Raw genomic sequence first — 13,022 nt, forward strand, 5'->3', positions numbered from 1 at the left:
TAACACTAGCATGAAATGAACTCAGATTAATAATAGTAAATGACTAAATAGTATCTACAGTTTAATATAAGGCCAAAAAAAATTACTTCATTTTATACCTTTCAGATGTTTTTAAATTATATTACCTGGGGGTGGGGAGATGGCTCAGTGGAATAAGTGCTTCCCTGGCAAGTGCAAGGGTCTGGGTTCAATCCCTGGTTCCACAGAAGTTAATTAATTAATTTTTACCTATTTTAAAAGTAAACAAGGGCCAAGGAGATAGTTTAGTAGAATAAATGCTTGCCTGGCAAGCGCAGGGTCCTGAGTTCAATCCCTGATAGCACAAAAAATAAAAAAGTAAACAAAATTTAAGATTTTATAACTGTATGTTCTTGCTTGTGTTTTTTGTTTGTTTGTTTTTCTTTTTACCAGTTGTTTAATGAACTTGTTCAAGAGCAAGGTCCCAACCTAGATAGGACATCTGCCCATGTTAGTGGCATTAAAGAATTGGCACGGCGCTTTGCCCTTACATTTGGACTGGACCAGATCAAGACTCGAGAAGCAGTTGCCACACTTCACAAGTGAGTGAGATAAACCAAAACACAGAATCTAGTTTACTGGAAATTAATTGAGGTAACTGTTGTTGGACCCATTTCTTTAAATGAGAAATGATAAAATTTTCAAGTTGTAAGAACTTCAGTGGTGGTGTAATCCTGTAATCCCAATGCCTGGGAGGCTGCAAACAGGATCACTATGAGTCTGATCTGTGTAGTGAGACCCTGTAGACCCTATACTAAATAAATAAATAAATAAATAAATAAATAAATACAATCTCAACTAGTATGAGATTTTTTCTTTATTAAAAAAAAAAAAACCTTACTGGCTTGAAGCTGCAGCTTAATTTTTAGCATGCTTGCCTAGCAAATGCCAGGCCACCAAAAAGAAAACAATTTTAAGCCCCCACTTTTTTTTCATACTGTAAAAAGGAAGTTTAATATTCTTGTCTACTCTACAATAAGAAAATACTGGGAGAAACTTGGATTTAAAAATGGAATGCAATACTGTAAAAAAGAGTAATAGGAAATCTTAAGTAAATTCATAGTACCTTGACTGCCTCAAGAAGCATATTTTTTGACAACCCCATTATGTTTCCAGTATATGGTATTGCCACCAAGAAAAGCCTATAGATACTTAATTTTGTTTGTAAGTTGCTATTTTTACTTTATACAGTTTAAAATTTATACTGTAAATCAATATGTAAAATTCATTATAAAAATGTAATAACTTTGCCATTTGAATTTATCAGATTTTAATTATTTTGCTGATGATCTCACTACTTTCCAAATGTTTTTGTAAAACTGGCTGTCTGGAAAATAAGGTTCTGTTTTATTTTACCTCAGGGATGGCATAGAGTTTGCCTTTAAATACCAGAATCAGAAAGGACAAGAATATCCACCTCCTAATCTGGCTTTTCTTGAAGTACTAAGTGAATTTTCTTCTAAACTTCTTCGACAGGACAAAAAGACTGTGTAAGTTGCTAATTCCAATAGAAGTGGTTTTTATAATGATGCCATTGAAACTTTAAATGCTTGCTTTTTAAAAATATTTATTCATCTAGATAGAATTATTACTAATAATTTAGGCTTTTCTTTCCAGCTTTTATAGATATTCTTTCAATTGCCCACTTTCATAATTCTGGAATCTACAAAATGAAGTTAACAAGTAGAGGTGATTCTCACTCTGCACTTCAAATATGTGAGAATGTTGGCTGAGCCATTGTGTGACCATTTCTATACTTCTACATTAATTTCATTTTATTTTGTTATCTCACGTATTTCAAGATTAACTTGAGCTGGGCATGTTGGTGTATGCTTATAATCATAGCACCCTGCAAAGCTAAGAAAGGAAGATGGCCAGTAAGACTCGAGCAACATAGCAACTTGGCGAGACCTTGTGTAAAAATAAAAAGAGCTGGGAATGTAGTTAATGACGAAGGTCTGTGTTTAGTCCCCAGTATATCTTGTATTAAAAGTTCAACATACCTGTCTACTTAAACATTTATCATTTCTTTCAGTGAAGACATTCAAACTTCTTTTGCCTAGTTTTTTCAGGTATATAGTACATTGTCATTATCTGTATACTGGGTAAGACAGAATTTATTACTACCATCAAACTGTAACTTAGTATTCATTGATCAACTTCTGCAGTTACCTCCCCCTACTGTCCCAAGCCTGTGGCAACTACTTTCTTCTGTCAACTTCTTTGAGAACAACTTTTTTAGATACCACATATACATGAGATTTTGCAGTACTTGTTTTTCTGTGTCTAGCTTGTTTCACCTAATATAATGATCTCCAATTTTATCCATGTCATGAAGAATGGTTAAATAGTATTTTTGTGGTTAAATAGTATTCCATCTTGAATATATACCACAGTTTCTTTATACATTATTGTCCATTATCATCAGTCAAGTGGACTCTTAGGTTGTTTTTATTTCTTGTGTTTTAGATAGTGCAATAATAAATATGGGATTGTAACTGTTTCTTCAGCGTATTGATTTCATTATCTTTGGATATCAAACCAGTAGCTAAAGTGTTAGATAACATGGTAGTTCTGTTTTTAATTTCTTAAGGAACCTTCTATCTGTTTTCCATAACTAATTTGTATCCCTAATAACAATATGCAGGGGTTCCCTCTTCACATTCTCACCAGCACTTGTCATCTTTAGTGTTTCTCATTGTAGTCATTCTTTCCAGGGTGAAGCATTACCTTGAGCCTTTGATTTGCTTTTCATTGATGATAGCGATGTTAGGCCTGTTTTTATATACCTGTTTGCCATTTTATGTCTTTCTTTTTTAATGCCTATTTTTTAGAAATGCCTTGTTTTTGTTTTTTGTGTTTGTTTGTCTGTTTGTGACAGGGTCTTGCGAAGTTGCCTAATCTGGGCTTGAACTAGTGATCCTCCTATCTCAGCCTCTTAGAGTGCTAGTATTACAGGCATGAGCTGCGGTGCCCAGGTTAGAGTTCCAATTTTTCAATCAGATGGGGGTTGTTGGGGGGTTTTGTTTTGTCTTGTTTTTGCTATTGACTTTGGAGTTCCTTATATATTAGAGTTCTTAGAGTTCTTTATGTATTGTGGATATTCACCTGCTATCAGATGATAGTTTACAAACATTTTGTCCTATTCTCTTCACTCTGTTGATTATTTTTCCCCTTTGGTGAGTCTTTCTTGTAATTTTTTCTTTTCATTTCCTGTGCTTTTTGGGTGTTATCCATAGAACCCTTGCCCATTCCAACATCCAGAGGAATAACCTCAGTTTCAGAGTTGGGAGTCTTAAATCCTTAATTCATTTAGAGTGAATTTTTTAACTAGTAAGATGTGACAGTCTTGTTTCATTATTCTTTGTATAGATATCCAGTGTTTCTAATGCTATTTACTAAAAAGACTATCGTTTTTCCAATATGTGTTATTTTGGCCTTTGCAAAAAATTAATTGACCAATGATTTATAGATGCTTGTGTTTGCTTATAGGCTTTCTACTCTGGACCATTGGTCTGTGTGTCTTTTTATGTCATAATGTGCTGTTTTGATTGCTCAAGCTTTTTTTAAATCATGTTTTATGTATGTATGAATGTATGTATGTATGTTTGTATGTATGTATTTAGCACAGGATCTCACTAGCAGCTCAGACTCAGTGATCTTCCTGTCTCAGTCTCCCTAGCGCTGGGATTGCAGACATGTACTACCACACCTGGTTTCCCAGACCTTTTTTGTATCTTTTGCAGTCATATAATGCCTCCTACTTACTTATTTTTTCCCAAGATACTTTGGCTACTTTTGGCATTTTGTGATTTCCTATAAATTTTAGAATTATTTTTTCTAGTTCTGTGAAGAACATCATTGATATTTTAATAATGACTGCATTCAGTCTGTACATTTCCTAGGTTAAAATGCGCATTTTAATAGAAACCCTTACAATCCATGAATAAGCTATGTCTTCACATTATTTGTATTCTCTTCCATTTCTTTCATCAATATCTTACAGTCTTCATGATGGAGCTATTTTACCTTTTTTTTATGAACAGAATATATTTATGAGGTAAAGAAAGCTCCTGTCCGAGAGAGGGACAGGAGGGGGACCCATGGGGTTGTCTCCCTATTTTACCTTTTTGATTAAATTTATTCTTAGGTATTTCATTGTTTTTAATACTGCTACCTTTATTTCTATTTCGGATAACTTACTCTTGAGTGGGGCTACTGATTTTCATGTGTTGATTTTATATCTGGTAATTATGGAGTTTATTAATTGTAATAATGTTCAGGCAGACTCTTCAACATTATCCATATTTATAAAATCATGTGACCTGCAAACAGTGACAATTTGATGATTTCTTTGCCAATTGGATGCCCTTGATTAGTCAGGCTAGCACTTACAGTACTATGTTGAGTAAAAGTGGCCATCTTGTTTTTGGTCTAAGAGAAAAAAATAAGGCTGATAATGTAGCTCAGTGGTACAGTGCCTGCTAGCATACATAAGGACCTGTATTTGATCTCTACTACCACAAAACACAGGAGAGAGCTTTCCACTTTTCCCTATTCCATATAATGTTAGCTGTGGGTTTACCACATATGGCTTTTATTATGGTAAGATACATTCCCTTTTTTAATTAATTTTATTGAGAAAAAAATTGCAGTTTGACAGCTTCAAAACAGGTTGGTAGGAGAGTTACAAAAATGAATACATTGCATATTGTTGTCTTTGTAGTAGTTATTCATAGCACAAGATGCAGACATGATATCCTGTCCAAACGCTATTAAGACAGATCATTCTTCTTATTGAATTAAGAGAAAATAGCTATATGTCTATCCTATTTTGTATATACAGATACAAAGTTGTGCTTTATTTATATCACCTATTTTTGTTCAGTTTTGTCAGAGCTGGGTATTCCATTGCAATCCAAATATTGTAGGTGCATGAATTCAGCAAAATATTCCAATATAGCCCAGTACTCCACAATAGTAGTGAGTTAACCACAGGACTGGCAGTATCCGAATCTGATGACTTGAGCCTTCCACAGCTCAGCATGTTAACATGCCTTCACTTTTCCTACCTCGTTTATACACTTTTCTGCTCAATGGTTAAGACCAAGATAAAGCAAGACCTATATAACAAGAAATGTGACCTTTGTATCTGACAAGTTCAGTCAAGTTCCCTCAGGACTTATCCAGAAACCCTATACCGCACTTTCTAGATCCTTTGTCAGTGTCAACCATGTGGATGAGTCAGGGCCATTGCTTGGCCAATTTACTCTCTGTGAAAGCCTGAGAGAAAGTTTTCTCTCCATGTGACTCTAGTTAGGCACACACTACATCATCGATCACATTCCTCTGTGGCCCCATAATCTCCTTGATCAGAAAATTTAGGGCACAACTGAGTTACATGACGTTATAATACAGGTTCTTCTATTCCTAAGTCCTCACTGACCTTGAAAGACTATGGCCAAAATGTCGGCTATCCTTGCAGCCCTTGTTTTTCTATAATTTTTGGTCTGCAAATTTAGATTGTTAACCCTCCAGAAGAGAAGCTTATTATTGCCCTACATCATATGGAGGTGGGTTTAACCTCACTATCTGAATATCAAACATCTTAGGCATAATATGGAACATCTTAAAAAGAAACACATTTACTTGAGATATACTCTGGCCATAATTGGTATGTCATGACAAGTAGTACATATTTAGAAGACCAGAAGGACAGGCATTCCAAGCATGACCCCACTGTTACACATTGCTATCTTCAGTGCAGTTACTCAGTTCACATGTATCAGCATATATAATCAGGGTGAGAATCCCACCTAGTAACTGCTAGTTTCAACAACCTGCTGATAGTTCTTAGGATCATTACCTTAACCATCTTGTACATATAAATATATGGCTTTTCCCCTGTCGTGTTTCCTACCTTTTCTCCTTGCTCTCTTTTCATTGTCTAATCCTCAAATTCTCACTTTCCTTTTAATTGTGTTATAACTTTCTATTTGTATTTCTTCTTTTGAGTTCTTATATTAGGGAGACTATACAATATTTACACATGTGGGTCTGGTTTATTTCACTTATGAGTATATCTTCAAGTGGCATCCACTTAAATATGAAGGCTTTCAGTTTATCATTCTTTATAGCTGAGTAGTACTCCATTGTGTAAAAATACCACATCTTTTTCATCCATTCCTCTGGTGACAGGCATCTTGGTTATTTCCAAGATTTGGCTATCACAAATTGTGCTGCTATAAACATAGGTACACATATATCACTATGATATGATGTTTTCAGTTCCTCCAGGAAAATTCTCAGTAAGAGAATAGCAGATTTGATGGGATTTCCAGTCCTAGATTTTTAAGGAGTCTCCACACTGATTTCCATAATGGTTGCACCAGTCTGCATTCCCACCAAAAATGGGGAAGGAAGGGTTCCTGTTTCCCCACAGCCTCTCCAACATTTGTTGTTGGTTGATTTCTTTATCATAGCCATTCATTCTGGGGTGAGATGGTATCTCAGTGTTGTTTTAATTTGCATTTCACTGATAGCTAGTGATGTGGAATATTTTTTCATATATTTATTCTCTTCTTTAATTTCATTCTCTGAGAAGTGTGTGTTCATCTCAGATGCCCATTTCTGGATTGGGTCTTTAAATTTTGGGGACGTGCTGTTTTTTAGTTCTTTATAAATTCTAGAGAGCAGATCTTTGTCTGAGTGCTTATTAGTTAAGATTTTTTCCAAATTTGTGGGTTGTCTTTTCTCTTTGTTGGTAATTTCTTTTGATGTGCAAAAACTTAATAAGAGCAGGTCCCAGTTGTTAATTCTTTCAAGTGTTTCCCGTGCGATTTGATTTTTGTTCATCAACTCTTCCTACCCCTATGTCTTCAAGAGTTCCTCCTACTTTCTCTTCCAGGAGATTTAGTGTTTCTGTTTTAGTGTTTACAACTTTAGTCCAATTTGTCTTTAGCTTAGTACATGGTGATAGACCTGGGTCAAGTTTCAGTGTTTGGTATGTAGAGAGCAAGTTTTTCCAGCACCATTTGTTAAAGAGGCTATCTTTCTGCCAGTAAGCATGGATCAGGTTCCTGAGTGTGTTCATAGAGGTTTCTGCATCATCTAATCTATTCCACTGATCCTCAGGTCTATTTCGTTGCCAGTACCATACTGATTTTATCACAGTAGCTTTGTAGTATAATTTCAAGTCAGGAATTGTAATGCTTTCTGCCTTCTCTTTGTTGCCCAGGATTGCCTTTGCTATTCTACGTCTTTTCTGCTTCCAAATAAATTTTAGGAATGATTTCTCTAGTTTTAGGAGGTATGTTGGTGGTAGTTTGATAGAGATTGCATTAAATCTGTACGCCAGTTTTGCTAGTATCGCCATCTTCACGATGTTGGTTCTTCCTATCCAGGAGCATGGAATATCTTTCCATTTTCTGAAATCCTGTACAATCTCTTTTCACAGTAGTGTAATTGTCCGTGAAAAGATCTTTGACTTCTTTAGTTACAGAATTCCAAGGTATTTCATTTTCAACAGTGCTATTGTTAAAGGTATTGTTTCTCTAATTTCCCTCTCAGTGTGTTTGTTATCTGTGTAGAGAAACGCTATTGACTTTTGGGTATTGACTTTGTATCCTGCTATGCTACTGAATTTGTCTATCAATTCTAGTAACTTCTTGTGGAGTTTTTTTGGTCTTCCCTATCATCTGCAAATAATGATAATTTAACTTCTTTACCTATTCTTATTCCTTTTATTTCTCTCTCTTGTCTAATGGCTCTAGTAAATGATTCCAGAACTAGGAGGGGTGATAGAGGACATCCTTGTCTTGTACGAGATCTGAGAGCAAAAGATTTCAGTGTTTCCCCATTTAGAATTATATTATTCATTGGATTGTCATAGATGGCTTTTATCATATTAAAGTAGAAGCCATCTATTCCACTTTTCTGTAGGACTTTGAACATGAATGAGTGTTGGACTTTGTCAGAAGCCTTTTCTGCATCATTTGAGATGATCATGTGGTTTTTAGATTTGACTCTATTGATATGTGTATTACATTTATAGATTTGCATATATTGAACCTTCCTTGCATCCCTGGGATGAATCCCACCTGTTCATGGTGTATAATCTTGATGATTTGCTGTATTCTATTTGCTAGGATTTTATTGAGGATTTTTGTATCTGTGCTCATGAGGGAGATTGGCCTGTAGTTCTTTTTTGTAGTTGTGTCTTTCACTGGTTTTGGTATCAGTATAATACTTGCCTCCAGGAATGATAAGATTGCGTCCTTATCACTTTCATTGAAGAGTTTGAGGAGTATAGGGATTATATAAATTTCCCTCTGAGTACTGCTTTCATTGCATCCCACAAATTATAAGTTGTGTTTGAATTTTCATTGAATTGTAGATATTGTTGAATTCCTCGTTTAATTTCATCTGTGACCCATTGATTGCTGAGTAGAGTGTTATTTAATTTCCATGTATTTGTGGGGGTTTTCTGTTTTCTTGCCTCGTTTATTTCCAGTTTTTTTGCACTATGGTCAGATCATATGCATGGGATAATTTCTGTTTTCTTGCATATACTTCAGCATGACTTATGGACCAGTATGTGCTCTTTTTTAGAAAATGACCCATGTGCAACTGAAAAAAAATGTATATTGAGCTGTTGTTGGGTGGAGGACTTTGTATATGTCCACTAAGTCCATTTGTTCCAAGCTCTGGTTCAGTTCTGCTACTTCTTTGCTAATTTTTTGTCTAGTTGACCTATGTTTTTGGGATAAGGGGGTGTAAAGGTCACCTGTTAAGATTGTGGTATTAGATATTAGATTTTTCATGTCCATTAAAATTTGTCTTATATAGTTGGGTGCTCCCATGTTTGGTGCATAGTAATATAGTGGCCTTCTTTATTTCGTTTGATCATTCCTGGTTTGAGATTGAGACTGCCTGAGAACTGGATTGCTACCCCTGCTTTTTTCTGAGTTGCTGGGGCATGTAATATTGTTTTCCATCCTTTGACTTTTAGCCTATGAGTTTCTTTATGAGTTAAGTGTGTTTCTTGTACACAGCATATTGTTGGAGTTTGTTCCTAATGCCAGTCTGTTTCTTTTAATTGGTGAATTGAGTCCATTTACGTTGATGGTTATAATTGAGATATATTGACTTACAGTTGACATATTGTTTCCCTGTTGTTGTTTAGTCCTTTTTCTCCTGTTTGTGTTCCCTACTTAGTGGGTTCTTTCAGTTCTCGTTTGTGAAGTTCTGATCATTTTGGTCACTCTCTAGAACATCTTTTAGTATTCTGTGTAGGGTTGGCTTTGTCATCATGAAATTCTTTAGTTGTTCTTTGTCATGGAACTATTTCACTTCTCCATCAAACTTGAGAGTTTTGCAGAGTATAGTAGACTGGGCTGGAATTTGTTTTCATAGAAGAAGTACTCTGCTCCATGCTCTTCTTGCCTTCATGGTTTGTAAAGAGAAGTCGGCCGTAATTCTGATGGGTTTTCCTTTGAATGTGATCTCTTTCTTTTCTCTAGCGGCCTTCAGTATATTGTTCTTGTGCTGGATTTTTGGGATCTTGACTATTATATGTCTCGGTGTATTTTTAATTGGGTTGAAGTTATTTGGCGTTTTGTATGCTTCGGTTACTTGAATGTCAGATTGTTTCCTCATATTTGGGAAGTTTTCTGCTATTACTTCTGCCCATATAATTTTTATGTCATTTGTATTTGACTCCTTTCACTTTGATGCCTATTAGTCTCACGTTGTTCATCTTTGCATCATCTTACAGGTGGTGAATTACTTTTTCCTGCATCCTAGTTGTTTTTAAGAGATCTTTTCTTTTCCTTTTCATTAGCTGTGACAGCATCTTCAAGATCTGACACTCTATCTTCACTTTCACTCAAATGGTTTTGCAAGCTTGTGATTGAAATTTTAAGTTCCTCTATATCTCTTTGACTCTGCTTCATGCGATCTATTTCTTTCCTGTATTGCCCATTCAAGGAATCCATTGCTTTTCTAATCTCCTCTGTTTTTTTTTATCAGTGTCTTCTTGAGAAGTAGTTGTTAATTTTTTTATTTCAGAGTTTATTTCTGATCTGATTTCCTCTATACATTTCTGCATTTGATTCTTTATTCCAGATGCTCTTAATTCACAGATTTCATTTTTCATTTCAGAGATTAATTCCGATCTTAATTCCTCTATACCTTTCTGCAGTTGTTTCTTTACTTCAGACAGTATTAATTCATAGATTTATTTTATTTCAGAGATTAATTCTGGTCTGAGTTCCTCTATGCCTTTCTGCTGTTGTTTCTTTACTTCATATGCTATTAATTCAGACATTTCAGCTGTGCTAGGGTCCTCTGCACTTGTTTTAGGTGAGCTCGGGACCTGAGATTGCATTTTGCTCCTTCTCTTTGTCATTTTGTATAGCACTGTCCACTGACCTTTGGTGTAGAGCTTTGATGCAGTTGTAACCTTAGCACCTACTAAAATTCAGGTACCGATATACCAAGTTCTAGTTCATTCATTTGTGCCTGACTTGGGTCTTGCTACTGTGCTCAGCTCTTTCCTGCTGCTGCCCTTGGAGATGAGCCTGCTGTGCCCCTCTGGCAAGATATTCTGCTCCTGGATTAGCTGCATGATTTTGACCCTCGTCACACTGCAGGGACTTCAGCTGCAGAGTTTCACCGCAGGCCTTTTTCCCGGCCCTGGGCTGGGTCTGGAGAGATATGAGGGATGGGCAAGGGAGTGCAGAAGCTATCCCACATACTCACCAGGCCTCAACTTTGACAGGTCTGGAGGGCTCCCAAGAGCATGGTGGAAGTTCTCACTCACAGGGCAAGCTTGGGGTAGCTCTGGAGGGGGTGGGGAGGTCTGGAGAATGCGGAGAAAAGTCTCTCTCACTCATGGGTTCTGGGCTTGGTCTGGCAGGTGCAGATCAGTGCAGAAGCTCTCCCACACACTCTCAAGGCCTGGGGTTGGGCCAATCTGGGCAAAATAAATTCCTTTTATATGTAATTTATTCATTTTTTTGTCCTGAAAAATAGTTGTATTTCCCCATGCAGAATTTGTTTTTTCAGTGTTTTGTGCAAATCATCAGTGATACCATGTGTTGCTGGGCTTTTATTTTTCAGGAGGCTTTCCATTGCCAATCATATTGTTATGTATCATCAGTCTGTTCAGGATTTCTATTTTTTATGAGTCACTGTTAGTTAGCTGTTTATGTCCAGGAATTTTTCTGTCTTCTAGGTTCTCAAGTTTATTAGCACATAGTTGTTATAATTTATAGTGATGTTTTGTATTTGTTTAATCAGTTATATTCATAACAGATTTTCATCTCTGATTACATATTTGACTTCTATCTTAATTTAGCTGAAACTTTGCCAAGTTTTGTTTATCCATTTTGTTAATCTTTTTTTTTCTCTCTTATTACGTTTATTTCTGCTCTTGATTTTCATTCTGATTTTAAGGTTGATTTCTTGTTTTTGTCATTTCCTGAGATATAGTAATAGATTATTTGAGATTTGTCTGCTTTGTTTACGAAAGCAGTCTGGTTGATACTTTGTGTCAAGTTAAATTTAAAAGTTTAATTGAGTGACTCAGCAGAGAGCCAGTTCTTACTTTATAAACATCCTTATCCTGTAGAAGAGGAGGCCGTGGACATTGTGTGAGTTCTACACCCTCACCCTGTGATAGACTGCTTATAATATTAAAATTGTAAAAATAAAATTTAAAAAACAGCTGCTGCTACTCCTCCCTTCATTCTTTTGCTCCTGTGCCCTGTCAACCAGCCTAAAAGCTAGCTAAATACAGACTCAAACCTCCATAAACTGTAAGCTAAATACACCTTTCCTTCCTTAATTTGGGGTATCAGATATTTTGTCCCAGCAACAACAACAACAAAAAAAAAAAAAAAGTAACTGAAACAAAATTTGGTACCAGGAGGAGGTCGATGCTGTGACTATAGACCTAACCAGGCAGATTATGAGCCTTTAAAAATGGTTTATATTGTAAACAGGCAGATCACTATGGGTCTGATCTAGTAGCAAGACCCTGAACACCCTGTAGACCCAAAAGAAAAGCACTAAAATGCTTTGGGCTGTTCTATATGAGACATTCTTGTCAGAGTTCAGAAGACCAAAATGATGATGAAAAATCCTGCCTATAAAGACCAGGCTAGAGAGGATTCTGCGAAAGAAAGAAAGAAAGAAAGAAAGAAAGAAAGAAAGAAAGAAAGAAAGAAAGAAAGAAAGAAAGAAAGAAAGAAAGAAAGAGGGAGGAAGAGAAAAGAACATACATTAGTTGTTAAACTCCAGATGATATATGTTATGGCTTAACAAAAAGTTTGTCTACATTTTGCTTTATTCCGGAGACTTAGCCTGAGACTGAGATTAAGTGCAGCAGACTGGTTAATCTGGCAAAAAGAATTTCAAGGCAGTCAAATATTGAGGCAATGGCATGGCTGTTGTTGGGGGCTTTTAGTCAGATAGATCTGTGTTAAAAACCAGAAGTAATTAGCCTAACAAGATAGTTTAAAATTTTGTAAGTTTGGCCCAAAAAAAAGGGCCAAAACACAAGCAATGGCCGTGACTCATCCACATGGCTGACACTGACAAAGGTTCTACAGTCTGAGGTACAGGCTCTCAGGATAAATCCTGAAGGGATTTCACTGACCTTATCAGACCCAAAAGCTACAACTCTTGTTGCATAGGTACTGCTTTACCTTGGTCTTAAACCATTCAACAGAAAAGTATAAAAACGAAGTATAAGAAGTAAAACCATGCTGTTATGTTGAGCTGTGGGGGACTCATGTCAACAATTTCTGATGATGCCAGTGCAGTGTGTGCCAGTGCAGTGAAGCGGAAGACCCAATACTATTATGGGCTACTGAACTCTTTTAGAATATTTTGCTGAGTTTGCACACCTATAATATTAAAAGATGGAACTTCACAAAAAAAGGGTATACAGATGAATGTCCATTTTGTATCTGTGTATTCAAAGTGGTTAGGATAGATAT

General features: G+C 36.0%; 1 protein-coding gene across 2 annotated transcripts in view; it reads left to right on the forward strand.

The window, feature by feature from the left end:
- Stag1 (stromal antigen 1) overlaps window positions 1-13,022 on the forward strand; it is a 462,283-nt gene that overhangs the window by 426,885 nt on the left and 22,376 nt on the right. For both annotated transcript variants that reach the window (XM_004624996.2, XM_023705036.1), the window contains exons 27-28: window positions 412-560; window positions 1,380-1,508. In XM_004624996.2, coding sequence (XP_004625053.1) covers window positions 412-560; window positions 1,380-1,508 — 278 coding nt within the window. The remainder of the gene's footprint in view (window positions 1-411; window positions 561-1,379; window positions 1,509-13,022) is intronic.

Source organism: Octodon degus, unplaced genomic scaffold (genome assembly GCF_000260255.1).
Source record: "Octodon degus isolate 3935 unplaced genomic scaffold, OctDeg1.0 scaffold00008, whole genome shotgun sequence".
NCBI classification, from domain to species: domain Eukaryota; kingdom Metazoa; phylum Chordata; class Mammalia; order Rodentia; family Octodontidae; genus Octodon; species Octodon degus.